Source organism: Ooceraea biroi, chromosome 11, assembly GCF_003672135.1.
Source record: "Ooceraea biroi isolate clonal line C1 chromosome 11, Obir_v5.4, whole genome shotgun sequence".
Taxonomy (NCBI): Eukaryota; Metazoa; Arthropoda; class Insecta; order Hymenoptera; family Formicidae; genus Ooceraea; species Ooceraea biroi.
This window is the reverse complement of record NC_039516.1, coordinates 8,614,360-8,627,139: the sequence shown is the minus strand read 5'-3', so window position 1 is coordinate 8,627,139 and position 12,780 is coordinate 8,614,360. Positions and strand designations below refer to the sequence as shown.

Below are 12,780 nucleotides of genomic sequence, written 5' to 3'. Positions count from 1 at the left end.
TTGCAAACATATACCTACACAAAGAAAGTGTTTATCGCGCCCGATGTGATCAGGCCTCGAATATAATTTATTGTGTGTTGATCGTCATCTGTAGAATTATATCCATACAAGGTATATAAGGTCTGTTTTTTATTCCTGCACTGCTGAACTGGTGCAATATGTTAAAGTGAGACAAGTATATTTTTTCTCACTCTAACTTATTGCATCAGTTCAGCAGTGTAGGAATAAAAAACAGATCTATTACATCTAAAAAGTACTATTCAACAGCGATCAATAATCAATAATAATGGTAGTTTATTTACATATTAACGACGGATAGTCGGATAAAGAGAGATTGCGAGTACAAAACGATTCCTGGTCATTTATTCGAAAATAAACGATATATGGATAATTAAGGGTAACTGTCAGGTACTCCCATAATGAAGAATTTATTTATAACAGATAATGCATAACACACTGTAAACACTGCCGAAACGAAGAGCAGCAAGTACTATCCTGGCTGCATTCAGCGGACTCAACAGTTGAACAACGTTACTAGAGCTGTGTTCCGAAATATACTGCCAGTACTGAAAATGTATAGTATACGCAACGTGAACTATAGATTTTCAGTACTGGCAGTATATTTCGGAACGCAGCTTAATTGTGCACGCTAATAAAATTAACAAGTTTAGTGAATACAATAACACAATACGTCATGAAGTGAAGTTAGTTCAAATATCGATTTTATTCTTAAAAACCTCGATTTTTCTCGATTCCTCGATTTTAAAAAGACCGATTAAAATTAACCGATGTAGCGATGAAAAATATCGGTTTTCCGAACATCGAATGAACATCGCCCACCACTAGTTTACATTAAACAGTGTTTAATTAACTTGTAGTAGGTAAGATATATAATAGTCTAGATAGATTATTTCCTCTAAAAAGAATTATTTAAAAAAATAAAGACGTTAAGACCTTCTACTTGTCAAGACGAACAAAGTGATATAACACACTTGTGGATGCAGTTCATGTTTATTGAGAAAACGCATTTCAAAATATGCACTTTCAAATTTATATAATAGTATAGAGTATAGATATAGATTATATATCATGATGTATAAAAAAGGCTAAAGAGAAACCGAAAAATTATATTAAGATTATAGATTATATGTTTAAAAAAATTTTTATATTTAGCTACAATAAACATATAGATATTATTTTAATTTTAAGTATGATAGAGAACGGACTTATTTTTCTAAGTTCATGTTTGATACCATTTTTCATTCTGCTTGTCGTTTAATGCTTAGTTCGTGCTGTTATTATTTTTTAACCAAATTTGTGCTGTGTTAATATTTCTAGTTGTTGAAAACTTCGCAAACTGAAGCTAACTTCAAAGCGCTGCTAATAATAATAGCAATTTACGATTGGTAGAAGTAACATCCTTTTCTAAGTATTTCAATGCTCATCACAAGGCGGAGAGTAATTTTGTTCCGGTCAAAGAGAGAAAAGAAAGGAAGGAAAAGAATTATAGGAGTCAATACTGACGAGCAAGAATGTTATTGAATGGGACTTCGTCGGATCGAAACAATAATAACGATTGTGGTACAGACTCAAGTAAAATGTTTCGACAATCTAAATAATTCTTTTATACGCGAAATCTTTCTATAGTATTTTTATATTGGGCTGACTGCAAAGTCCATGCCGATTGTTTTAGCAACATTCAAACAAAACTTTGGATTCATTCTTAATACAAACCATTGCGTTTAAATTTTGCTAAAATAATCTGATTTTGTAGTTAGCCCAATATAAAAAAACAATTCGCATCTTCCAGCAATGCAAAGTTTTGTATTAAGAATTAACACGAAACATTTGAATTTTGCCTATTTATAAACATATTGGATAAAAACAATCGGTATAGATTGTCCACTCAACTCAATATATGTATAAAGAAAAATATAAAAATAAGATTTAATAATGTCTATTTATATTCGTAGTTAGCGCACTTTATAATATCATTACTTTTGTAGAACGATTTTAATACGAATATTAAAATAAAATATATGTTATATTGTACCTTTTGTTCTTGTTGTTATCTTATCTAGAATCGAAACAATCTTTGATATCACAACTTTTATTATTGAAATGATCTTTACATTATACTTTATTCATAAAATCTAGTAGCACGTATACTTGGTGTCTGGTTTGTACTTGTTTTTTTTTTGAAAATGTAAGTTTTGTGTGAGTATCACAATTGTTTAGTATACATTTGTACATATAGTTTTCACTATATTTAAAACGTGAAAGAAATATTCTACCACCTATCTACCTTGTCGTCAACATATTAAAATACGACAAGCTATTTAAATTACTATTCTTAAAAATATTACATTATTAAAATACGATTGTTTTGTAATCTACGTTCATGTTTCTTATTTTGTCATTAAAGTATTCAACGTAATGAATGTCATAAGATTCACTGAAAAGATGTGCAAGTTGGCTTAATACAATTTTTTCGGACAAACTGTGAAGAAATCATTTTAAATCATTATAATCTTCTTACTTCTTGAAAACGAAAAATATAAATATCTATCTACTGTTGAAAACACATTTGTTATTTATTATGTCTAGGTATCTAGTTAAATAGTCTAATATTTGATTCTTGAGACAAAATTATTAAAATATGTTAAATATGTTTATCTTGAAAAAATGTTTTAATATATAGAAATTTTTTAAGTGATTAAAGTTTTTTCAGTCAGTTTGTGTGACATCCAAAACATCGAGACGATTCATGTATCCAAGTTTCCAAATGTGACTGTGAACACTAGATTGTGATATGTTTCTGCAATCGCTGATCATCACATGTGAGTTTGCTTCTATCAGTGCTTTGATCTTTAACTATAATTATAGTTGGTCGTTAACTATCGTTAATTATGTTAACTATGTTAACTATGGCTGGTTTTCTAGAGCGTTCACCATCTCTGAGTATCACATCAACGAAGTCTCGCAAAGAAAGTTTGGCATGTTCCATCCTTTATAAACGGTATCTATCTTTTTCTGGTTCTGTATTACATATAAATTTTTGGCTTTATCATTCTTTGCATTTTTCTGGTAGTAAAAAAGTATCACATGGCGAAAATGCCATTTTTCACATTTTTGCTTCATATTCAAAACGACGTTAAGTTTACAAACCGATTTCAATAACTTTCTGTTTAAAAGCAAGAAGTTGTCAGCTGTCAAGAGGGTAGCGTGTTGTCTCATCGGATAATGTGTACGAGATAATATGTGAGACAAAGTGCTATTTATTAATAAGATCATATGTAACAAATCCGCAGGAATTTTCTGGTTAACCTAATATTATTACTATATTAAGCTAGCGCCAGACTCTATGCGCGATTCGTGATTTGTAGAGATTTATTGGACATTCGGAAAAATTCGTTATTTGTCAGTGTAAACCACACTATTCGCGATTCGCAGTAAATCATTCATAATTCGAATGGATTGATTCGTAATGATTCACGTCCTTTGAGTTTCGTCAAAAACCTCTCGGCTAGCGAATCAGTGCGAATGGCGAATCGCACATGAGGAATCGACGAATTTTCCCTCCACACTATTCACAAATATACGAATTACGAATCGTGCATAGTCTGGCGCTAGCTTTAGGTGTACAAATTAATTCGCTGCCTTTAATTTTAATCAATAATTCCGGTTTAAATTCAAATATCTCTGCGCCATAGTTTAGTGAGTTTTGGTGGTACCAATCTTTAAATTTAAGGTTTAAAATGCGCTATATAACTTGGCACTATATAAACCTCCTATACCTATATATATACCTCACAAAACAATGTCAAATATGTGGTCTTTACAGCTGTTGAACTTGTGCAATAAGTTAGAGTGAAAAAAATATTTGTCTCACTTTAACATATTGCACCAGTTCAGCATCCACGTAAGCAGCAGATCAGATAATGCATTCTGTTTACTTTCTAATTGCAAAAAAATACTGCTAATATTGTAAATATAATTTGTTCAGCTTTAGGGAAGATGCTGTAACGCATAAAACTTGTAAAAGTGGAATGCGACAAGTCATTTTGCAGTACAACAATGGCCGCATGTTGCAAGAGGGACGAAGGACACTATTTATTCGTCGGGCTGGAAAGTTCTCCCTCATATGGATTATTCCCGGATTTCCTTAGCCCTTTCAGATTACCACCTATTTTGATCGCTGCAACACCACCTGGCTGATACATACTTCGAAAGCATGGAAGAGATGCAAAAATGCATCGACGATTTCATCGACTCAAAGCCGCCATCATTTTTTGGAGAGAATTTTTACAGTTGAAAGATGGACGAAAGTTATCGAAAACGATGGAGAATCTTTCGAGGATTATTTTCTTCTTCTGTAAATTAATGTTTAATTTCTTTAAAAAAGACCGAAGTAATTTGTTCGCACCTAATATTCCTGTAAGAACACTAATTTTCAAGTTGCACGTCTTTCGCACCCGTTTCTTCTCATGAACTTATTTCTCTATGTCACCAGTAAAATCTCAAAGCAACGAATTCTTCTTTATTAATGACCACAACTGGCAAATACAAAAAATAATCAATCACAACGTTTCGACCTTCATTTTAGGTCTTTTTCAAGTGATTAAATCATATAAAACGTTAAAGTGATTTTTGTAAAAATAAACACATAAAATATATAAATTAGAATTATTTTTAAAGGACAGAATGAAAGACATTAGTTAATAAAGAAAAACTCACTGGCAGAAAATGACTTTTCTCAAAAGAGAAAAATAAAGGAATTCTAATTTATTTGTAATAATTATTATTATAGTAGGTAACAAGAAATTATTGTATATTCATATATACGATTTTAAATCGTAGACATTTTACTCAATAACGAATGACCTTTCTATCAGCCGTTATTAAACCGTTGTAATCATATGTCATATGAATAAATTCATTGTACAATACTGTGTCGGATGTTAGGAATTACTGTAGGAACTGAAGTGTCAACGACTGAAAGTATGTAACGCACTGTTTATCACTCGGACAATCCTTTGCTTAATGAATATAATAAGAATGTAAATATAAATACCGAACCCATAGTTAGAAAATTACGTTTTATTTATTAATCACTTTTTAACAAACAAGAAGCGCCGATTAAAACCTTTTGATGGCTACTTAGAGTTGTGGTCTCGACAATATATGTCAAGGTTAAGATGGTAAGCAGTCTTCGCTATAATGCATAATTACCTTTATTTTAAAAAGGAATGTACAGATGGTCTCAGACATCCTGTATATAGATGTAATAATACATCAGCAAATTATAAGTTTTTAACACTGACGTTACATCTGCGATTTTTCAAACGTCTTTTGTTGAGAACGTTTTAATAAATCATGACCGCTAACTAAAATCTTTTGGAGATTACTCGAGGTCATGATCTCTACAACGTATGTCAAGGTCAAGAGTTGCTCATTCGCAAGATTTAAGTTTTTGTAAACATTTATTTACCTGCGAATGATTTACACACTACGTATATATTATTATTTAATCTCAATTATGTAAATTGTTAAAATTCATTATCAACTCCGATAAATTTTAGATAAAAAATGATACATTGAAAAAAGTAATACATTTCTATTTTCTAATTATATTTTAAGATATCTAAAGGTAATGATCGATTCTGTTTTGATAGAAAATATAATTAGTTACGTTGTATTGTCAAGGTATTATTTATGTTATTATACTTATATCATTTATATATTGAGTAAATTATTTCTTTTATTATTATCTTTAGGAGTAAATATTATAATTGTGCAAATATAGTTCTTATTTATATCGCAAGTTCGTATTTCAACAACTTTGTATAATGCGAGGGGTTGATCACTAGCGGTTACAGTGTACAAAAATTACCCTTGATACGGATTACCTTTAAATTACCTCAGATTCCTCAAGATTACCTAATACTACAACAGTTCGATCAAATAATTTGGCAAAAGTTTCAATTTATTGTCAAAATTCATCAATGCCGTATTTTCCGTATTGATTTCAGCCGGTAGTTTCCTCGATGATTGTTCAGAATGAATATATATCGCGCATACGCGCGAAACAATCGCAGTCCGATCTTGCATCCTTATTGTTAGCACAAGTCGAACGATTGAGAGAGAAAACATTACAAGACGTGGTACCGCTGCTGGTGTCCAATAGCTGTCTCACTCGAATGGAGAGAGTGCAAGTGAGATAGTTATAGGGCAGTGGTATCATGATTACCTTAGATTACCTCAGATTATCCAAGACTACCCTAAGAATTACCTAGACCTTGTACAAAAATTACCTCAGTGACCAACCCCTTGGTATAATGCAATATTATTTTTATTATATAATAGCATCCCCCGTCACGCGGGCTTCGCCCGCGATATTATGTGTAGAATTAAATAAAAACACATTTTACCCCTTCTCACCCGTTAGGGGTGGAATTTCGGAAAACCCACCCTTAGTGAGCACCTACGTGATAGTAGGAATATACCCTTAAAATTTCAAGTCGATAGGTGCAGTGGTTCGGGCTGCACGTTGATGAGTCAGTGAGTGGTATTTGGCTTATATATATATATATATATATATATATATATATATATATATCTAGAATTATTAGATTATTTGTGATGAAGAAATGTAAGACAATAATATATTATTATGACTTTGACAAATATCTTGAAATGTTTGTGCAGCTTATTATTTTGCTAAATAATTTAGTTTCTTTAAGAAAAAATATATTTCGACTTTTCCCGTATTAATTTAGAAAACATAGTTTAAAACATTTACGATCGATGAAACTGTTTTTGTATATGTATAGCACAATATAATACTACGTACCATTATATAGGACGAGATTTTGCCCTTTTTTATTATTATTATTCTTAGGAACATTAGTCAATATTTTAATTATCAACAATAATTTAAAGAACATTGAAAAAAATATTGTATATGCATAACATGTAATGTCATGTTTTATTGCATGGGACAAAAATTTTGTAATACAAAATTTAATATAAAAAATTAAATATTTAATATTAATGCATATGTGCGTATGAATAAACTTAAAAAATGTTACACAGAGCCTTTACATTGCCTTCGATATGTAGTGAATTGTTATGTACGCTAGTGATATATACGCATTTAATAGCGAATGGAATGTTATGTAAAAACTTTGAAGAGACAGGTCAATAACTTATATAATACACATTTTTTTATTTCAATCTCTTAAGAGACAAATTTATTTTAAACTTATTTTAAATCTTTTTTCAATTGTTATGCTCACATACTAATGACATATTACTTCGCTCTGTTCTAGTATTAATTTGCAAACAAAATAGATTAATTTAATTTCTGAAAGGCACAATTAAAAAAATGCGTCTTAAAATATATTACTTTACATTTATATTTGATGATAAAAGACTAATGTAATGAAATTTCCAGGTAAATTGTATTTTTTTCATCATAATCTCCAATTGTTAAATTGTATAAACTTTCCATTAACATAATAAAAATTATTTATATTTTATTTATATTTTAATATATATGGCTCGCTATTTTCTTATTTCTTTCTAAAAGTTTTATAAAAACCGTTCAGAACATTCTGTTATTATATAATACTAATTACAGTTGACGATAAAATTAAGTGAAAATAAAGAGAGGAAAGGCGACATAATAATTCAGTACTCTACGTGCTTTGGGCGTGTATCAGAAGTTGTACAAGCGAGGCGAAAAAATTTCAGATATATTTCTTCGAAATAAGACGATATCTTTATCGCGTGACAGCGAAACGGACGAGAAACACTTATATCGATCGCGTATTTCGTAACACCGTGAGAATTATGAGAATGAGCAAATTTACTAAAACAAATCAATAATGTTATTGAAATCTAGCAAATCTGCTGACTTTTATGACTCTGACCATGTTGCGACTATGATAATCAATGCCTTGGCGTATTTCTCAAAAGACGAAGATATGAAATCACGTTGGAATACATATGGTACGATTACATATGGGCGTGTAAATAAATTCGCGTACGGTTACTACTATGTTTATAGCAGAGATGTGTGCTAACCTGAAAGTCTATCGACGAAATGTAACATGTCAGCAGCGGTGGAGGATACGTACGGAGTTGCCGCCGATCCAAGAATCGGAATTCCACTGACGATTGGCATTTGTATTTTCCTTCCGCTTTTCTCCAGGAAATTTTCCCAGTCGCGTACCGTTGTCTCTCACTCTCCTCTTTTAGGTTTTTTTCTCTCTTCCTACGTGTCGCTATCTTCATCCCACGAAAGCGTGCACAAATCAGATGGAAATGACGGATGTGTACGTCGAAGCGAGACAGAACACTCAAGTACCGCAGTAGGGGGAGCGGGGAGAGACGCAGTGACGCGAGAGTTCAGCCTAACCTAATCTTTCCCGTTTCGTCCTTCTTTGTCGCCGTCTCCTTCTTTTCCTCCTCTTCTTCTTCTTCCTCCTACTCCTCCTCCTCTTCTCCACCGTAAAAATATACACGGAGAGCCTCGCGGTCAATCGTTTAGTCTACGCACATGCAAAATTCTCCATATTATTCGGAAATTTTTTGCACAGTCCCCGATTCGATTCGATTCGATTTGATCCGCTTCGCGAGCGCGTATATGACCGACAGCCGTTGCCGGCGGATCGTCTGTCGTTCATTCACGCGTGACGCGGATAAGTACACACGTACATGTGTCGCGGTCGGTGGAAACTCTGCCTGGTGAACAGGCGAAATCGAACTCGCGAACACGGCGGAGCGAGGGCGCGTGCCGCGACTCGCGAGTCGATCGGTCGGACGAAGGCGGCACTAGATCGAGAAAACGCGTTCTGTGTGCGCGCACGTTGTGCCCGCGAGACACACTAGAGGCCGTTCGATTCCCTCACCATTGACACTAGAACACTTGACAGGCGATCAGTTGATACGTCGATGACACCATGTACTCTCGTTTCACTAGCGTTCCGAACGCACGCTTTACGCACGAGTCTCGCACGAGATGTTTTGACACTGTTACTTCCAAATGGCGCCCACTTCGTACGTCTCCCCTTGATCTTTCTCACGCTTTTCTTTCGCGTCCTGCCAATTCAAAGATATATCCGTTCCTCTCACAATCGCACAAATCGCACTCGTATCACTTCGTACGTATCTTTTCGCATGGTGACGTTAACTTTTTTTTCGAATTTCAGAGTATATATATTTGTTCCGTTTTCGTTTAGAATATAATATATCTACGTCGAAATCTGCTTCCATTCGCAGAAACACGCTATCGCGGCAAGCGGATACGTTGTAACGTCATCGTTATTATCATTTCAGTCGTGGCAGTCGTAATCGCGTCTGTTCTAGGAACGCTCAGTGTTGACGACGTTGTCAAATATGTCATTGTGCCGTTTATTAGTGCGAGCGACTTTGATGTTGCTGACATTAATCCGTACGATCACTCCCTTTCAGTAATTACGCGATACTCCCAGTCACTCCGAGCTTCACCGTCAAACTACAAACCACGACCAACTACAGAAGAACAGTTGAGCGACGACTGCCGAATTCTCTGCTTACCAGTTACTGCGCGACGTTGCCGGCTAACTCGTCACTATTCTCATGCAATAAACTTCTGATTGGCTGAGCGATCGGCCACTGGCAGCAGCGTCGTCCGCTCGGCACGTGAATACATCTTCCATCGGATCAGCAGAGTGATCGCACGATTGGTTGTACTCTAAATACGATTTTCACTAGCTATAGCTAGAGTCCCTATGATAAGAGTCTTGCCATAAGGCGATCGGGGCAAACTCCTGCGAGAGAGAGGGATACATTAGGTCTGTTCTTTTTAGCTGCACTGCTGAACTAGTGCAATACGTTAAAGTGAGACAAGTATATTTTTTCTCACTAACTTATTGCACCAGTTCAGCAGTGCAGCTAAAAAGAACAGACCTATTGGGTGCTTTCCAATTGCTTACACATTTTAACATAAAAGCATTTTATTGGCTATATATTATCTTGTAAGGTTTTTTAAATAATATATAGCCAATAAAATGCTTTTGTGTTAAGATGTGTAAGCAATTGGAAAGCACCCAATGTATCCCTCTCTCTCGCAGGATTTTGCCCCGATCGCCTTATGGCAAGACTCTTATGATAGGGACTCTAACTACAGCTAAAGCACAATATATACAGGGTGCTTTCCATTAACGACACAGTGCGACACAGAGTATCATTCTATCTTCTTTCAATACCAGTGAACAACAAAGATAGAATGATACTCTGTGTCGCACTGTGTCGTTAATGGAAAGCACCTACAGTAGCACAAGTCACAACTCTCGGTCGGCACCTTTGATATATGAGTATCACGAAATGAAGTGCGCATGCGGGAGCAAAGCATTATACTAGTATCGCCATCTGAACTTTTCTCTCACTCACTCTTGCAGTTCCTCACTCTTTCGCTCTTTTTTCAACTACATCTTACTCACTAGAGTCCTAAATAAATAAGAGAAGCGCAATCGTTATCGCCTTACGGCCCGTATTCATAGTCGGATCTTATATTTAAGACCGTCTTAAGTTTATCTGCAGATACTCCATAGCCAATGAAGTGATTCATACAGCATCTTTCCTATTACTCAACCACCGCCGTATAGTTAGCAGACAAATATGATAAATCTTATTTTTTTTATTGCAATCGTTTGGGAAAGTTTAGGAAACCACTTTTAGAGTTTGGGAAATAATAATTGCATCTCAAAATAAAGTTTCATGTCATCAACCAGACGTGAAGCCAAAAATCTAGGGATTTTTTGACCATAACCTATATAATGGAAAATGTTTATAATCTTCGATATATCTCATTGTTTTCTAATGTTTTCTATTGCAATAATTTGGGAATCGTTTAGGCAAGTTTAGGAAGGCACTTTCACAGTTTGGGAAGCAATAATTTTTATAATTAAGGTGATCCTGGAGTGACTAGTGAAACAATGTTGCCATTTGCACAAAAATTACAGTTTAAATACGTTTTATAAAAATTTCGCAATTTGTACGCACAAAATTGAGGCAGTCTATACTCGGAATAAAATAAAGGAATACAGGGTGTCCCAGACCTACCGTACCACCGGTTAATGGTAGATTCCTGAGGTGATTCTGAGACGAATGTTCCTCTTGCAAAATGTTGAAGGTGGAGTAGTTTCGGCGCTACGAAAGGTTGTAGTTATCCTATCTTTGTGTAGAATTTTCCCGCGTTCAGTGACGGTGGGTCGAAGGGATCCCGCGCATCGCGCACACTTCAATTTGAACAGCCGCGAAAAATTAAGATCAAATTGAAGTGTGCGCGATGCGCGGGACCTCTTCGACCCACCGTCACTGAACGCGGGAAAATTCTACACAAGGATAGGATAACTACAACCCTTCGTAGCGCCGAAACTACGCCACCCTCGACATTTTGTAAGAGGAACATTCGTCTCAGAATCACCTCAGGAGCGCAATTCTGTACTCGCCTACCGATGATTGTCGGTATCGTTAACTAGCGACAACCTATGAGAGCCACGCTTTTCTCCAAGGTCGTCCTTGCCATTGGCTATCGCTAGTTACCGACACCGACAATCATCGATAGGCGAGTACAGAATTGCGCTCCAGGAATTTACCATTAACCGGTGGTACGGTAGGTCTGGGACACCCTGTATAATGAAGCTTTTCAAAGTGACTTTACAAGCGTAATAAAAAAGAAACTCTCTGGTATAAGCAGAGAGGAACCTGAGAGCGGCCACGCCGCCGTTTACGCCCATATTTGTGCATTGAGAAATTTGAGAAATACAACACCGAATGTGAACTTACATTCCATTTAACATGCACATGCACATGATTTCATAATGACAAAAGATCATGTGCATGTTAAATGGAATGTAAGTTCACATTCGGTGTTGTATTTCTCACATTTCTCAATGCAAAAATATGGGTGTAAACGGCAGCGTGGCCGCTCTCAGGTTCCTCTCTGGTATAAGTATGCACAAGATTTTCATAAACACTTCTCTTTTATTACGCTTCTAAAGTCACTTCGAAAAGCTTTATTATATTCCTTTATTTTATCCCGAGAGGGCATGGTCGCAATTTTCTGCGTACAAATTGCCAAATTTTTATAAAAAGCATTTCAACTTTAATTTTTGTATATGTATGTGTGCAATTGGCAACACTTTTCACTAGCAACTCCAGGATCCCCTTAAAGAGATCCTAAAGTGACTAGGGAACTTTTTCGCGATGGTGCTTCCATTTGCACAAAAAAATGCTTTTTATAAAAATTTCGCAATTTGTACGCACACAATTGCAGCGGCCACCACACGGGATAAAATAAAGGAATATAATGAAGCTTTTCGAAGTGAATTTAGAAGCGTAATAAAAAAGAAAAGTATCTGTGAAAATCTTGTATGCATGTATAAGTATGTACAAGATTTTCACAGATACTATTCTTTTTTTAACGCTTCTAAAGTCGCCTCAAAAAGCTTCATTATATTCCTTTATTTTATCCCGAGAGGACATGGTCGCAATTTTGTGTGTACAAATTGCGAAATTTTTATAAAAAGCATTTCAACTGTAATTTTTGTATGTGTATGAGTGCAAATAGCAACACTGTTTCACTAGTCACTCCAGGATCACCTTAAATATAGGCCGGTATTCATAGTCGGATTTTATATTTAAGACCGTCTTAAGTTTATCTGAAGATGCTGTATGGATCATTTCATTGGCTATGGAGTATCTGTAGATACACTTAAGACGGTCTTAAAT

General features: G+C 34.9%; 1 protein-coding gene across 2 annotated transcripts in view; it reads right to left on the bottom strand.

Annotated features, from left to right (window-relative positions):
- The window catches only part of LOC105276648 (ankyrin repeat and ELMO domain-containing protein D), a 51,630-nt gene extending 41,990 nt beyond the window's left edge, over nt 1–9,640 (bottom strand). Inside the window, exon 1 of one of the 2 annotated variants that reach the window (XM_011334439.3) lies at nt 8,089–9,640. In XM_011334439.3, coding sequence (XP_011332741.2) covers nt 8,089–8,188 — 100 coding nt within the window. In that variant the 5' untranslated portion in view covers nt 8,189–9,640. The remainder of the gene's footprint in view (nt 1–8,088) is intronic. The other variant, XM_011334438.3, reaches the window with a different exon arrangement.
- Between the last annotated feature and the right edge of the window lie 3,140 nt (nt 9,641–12,780).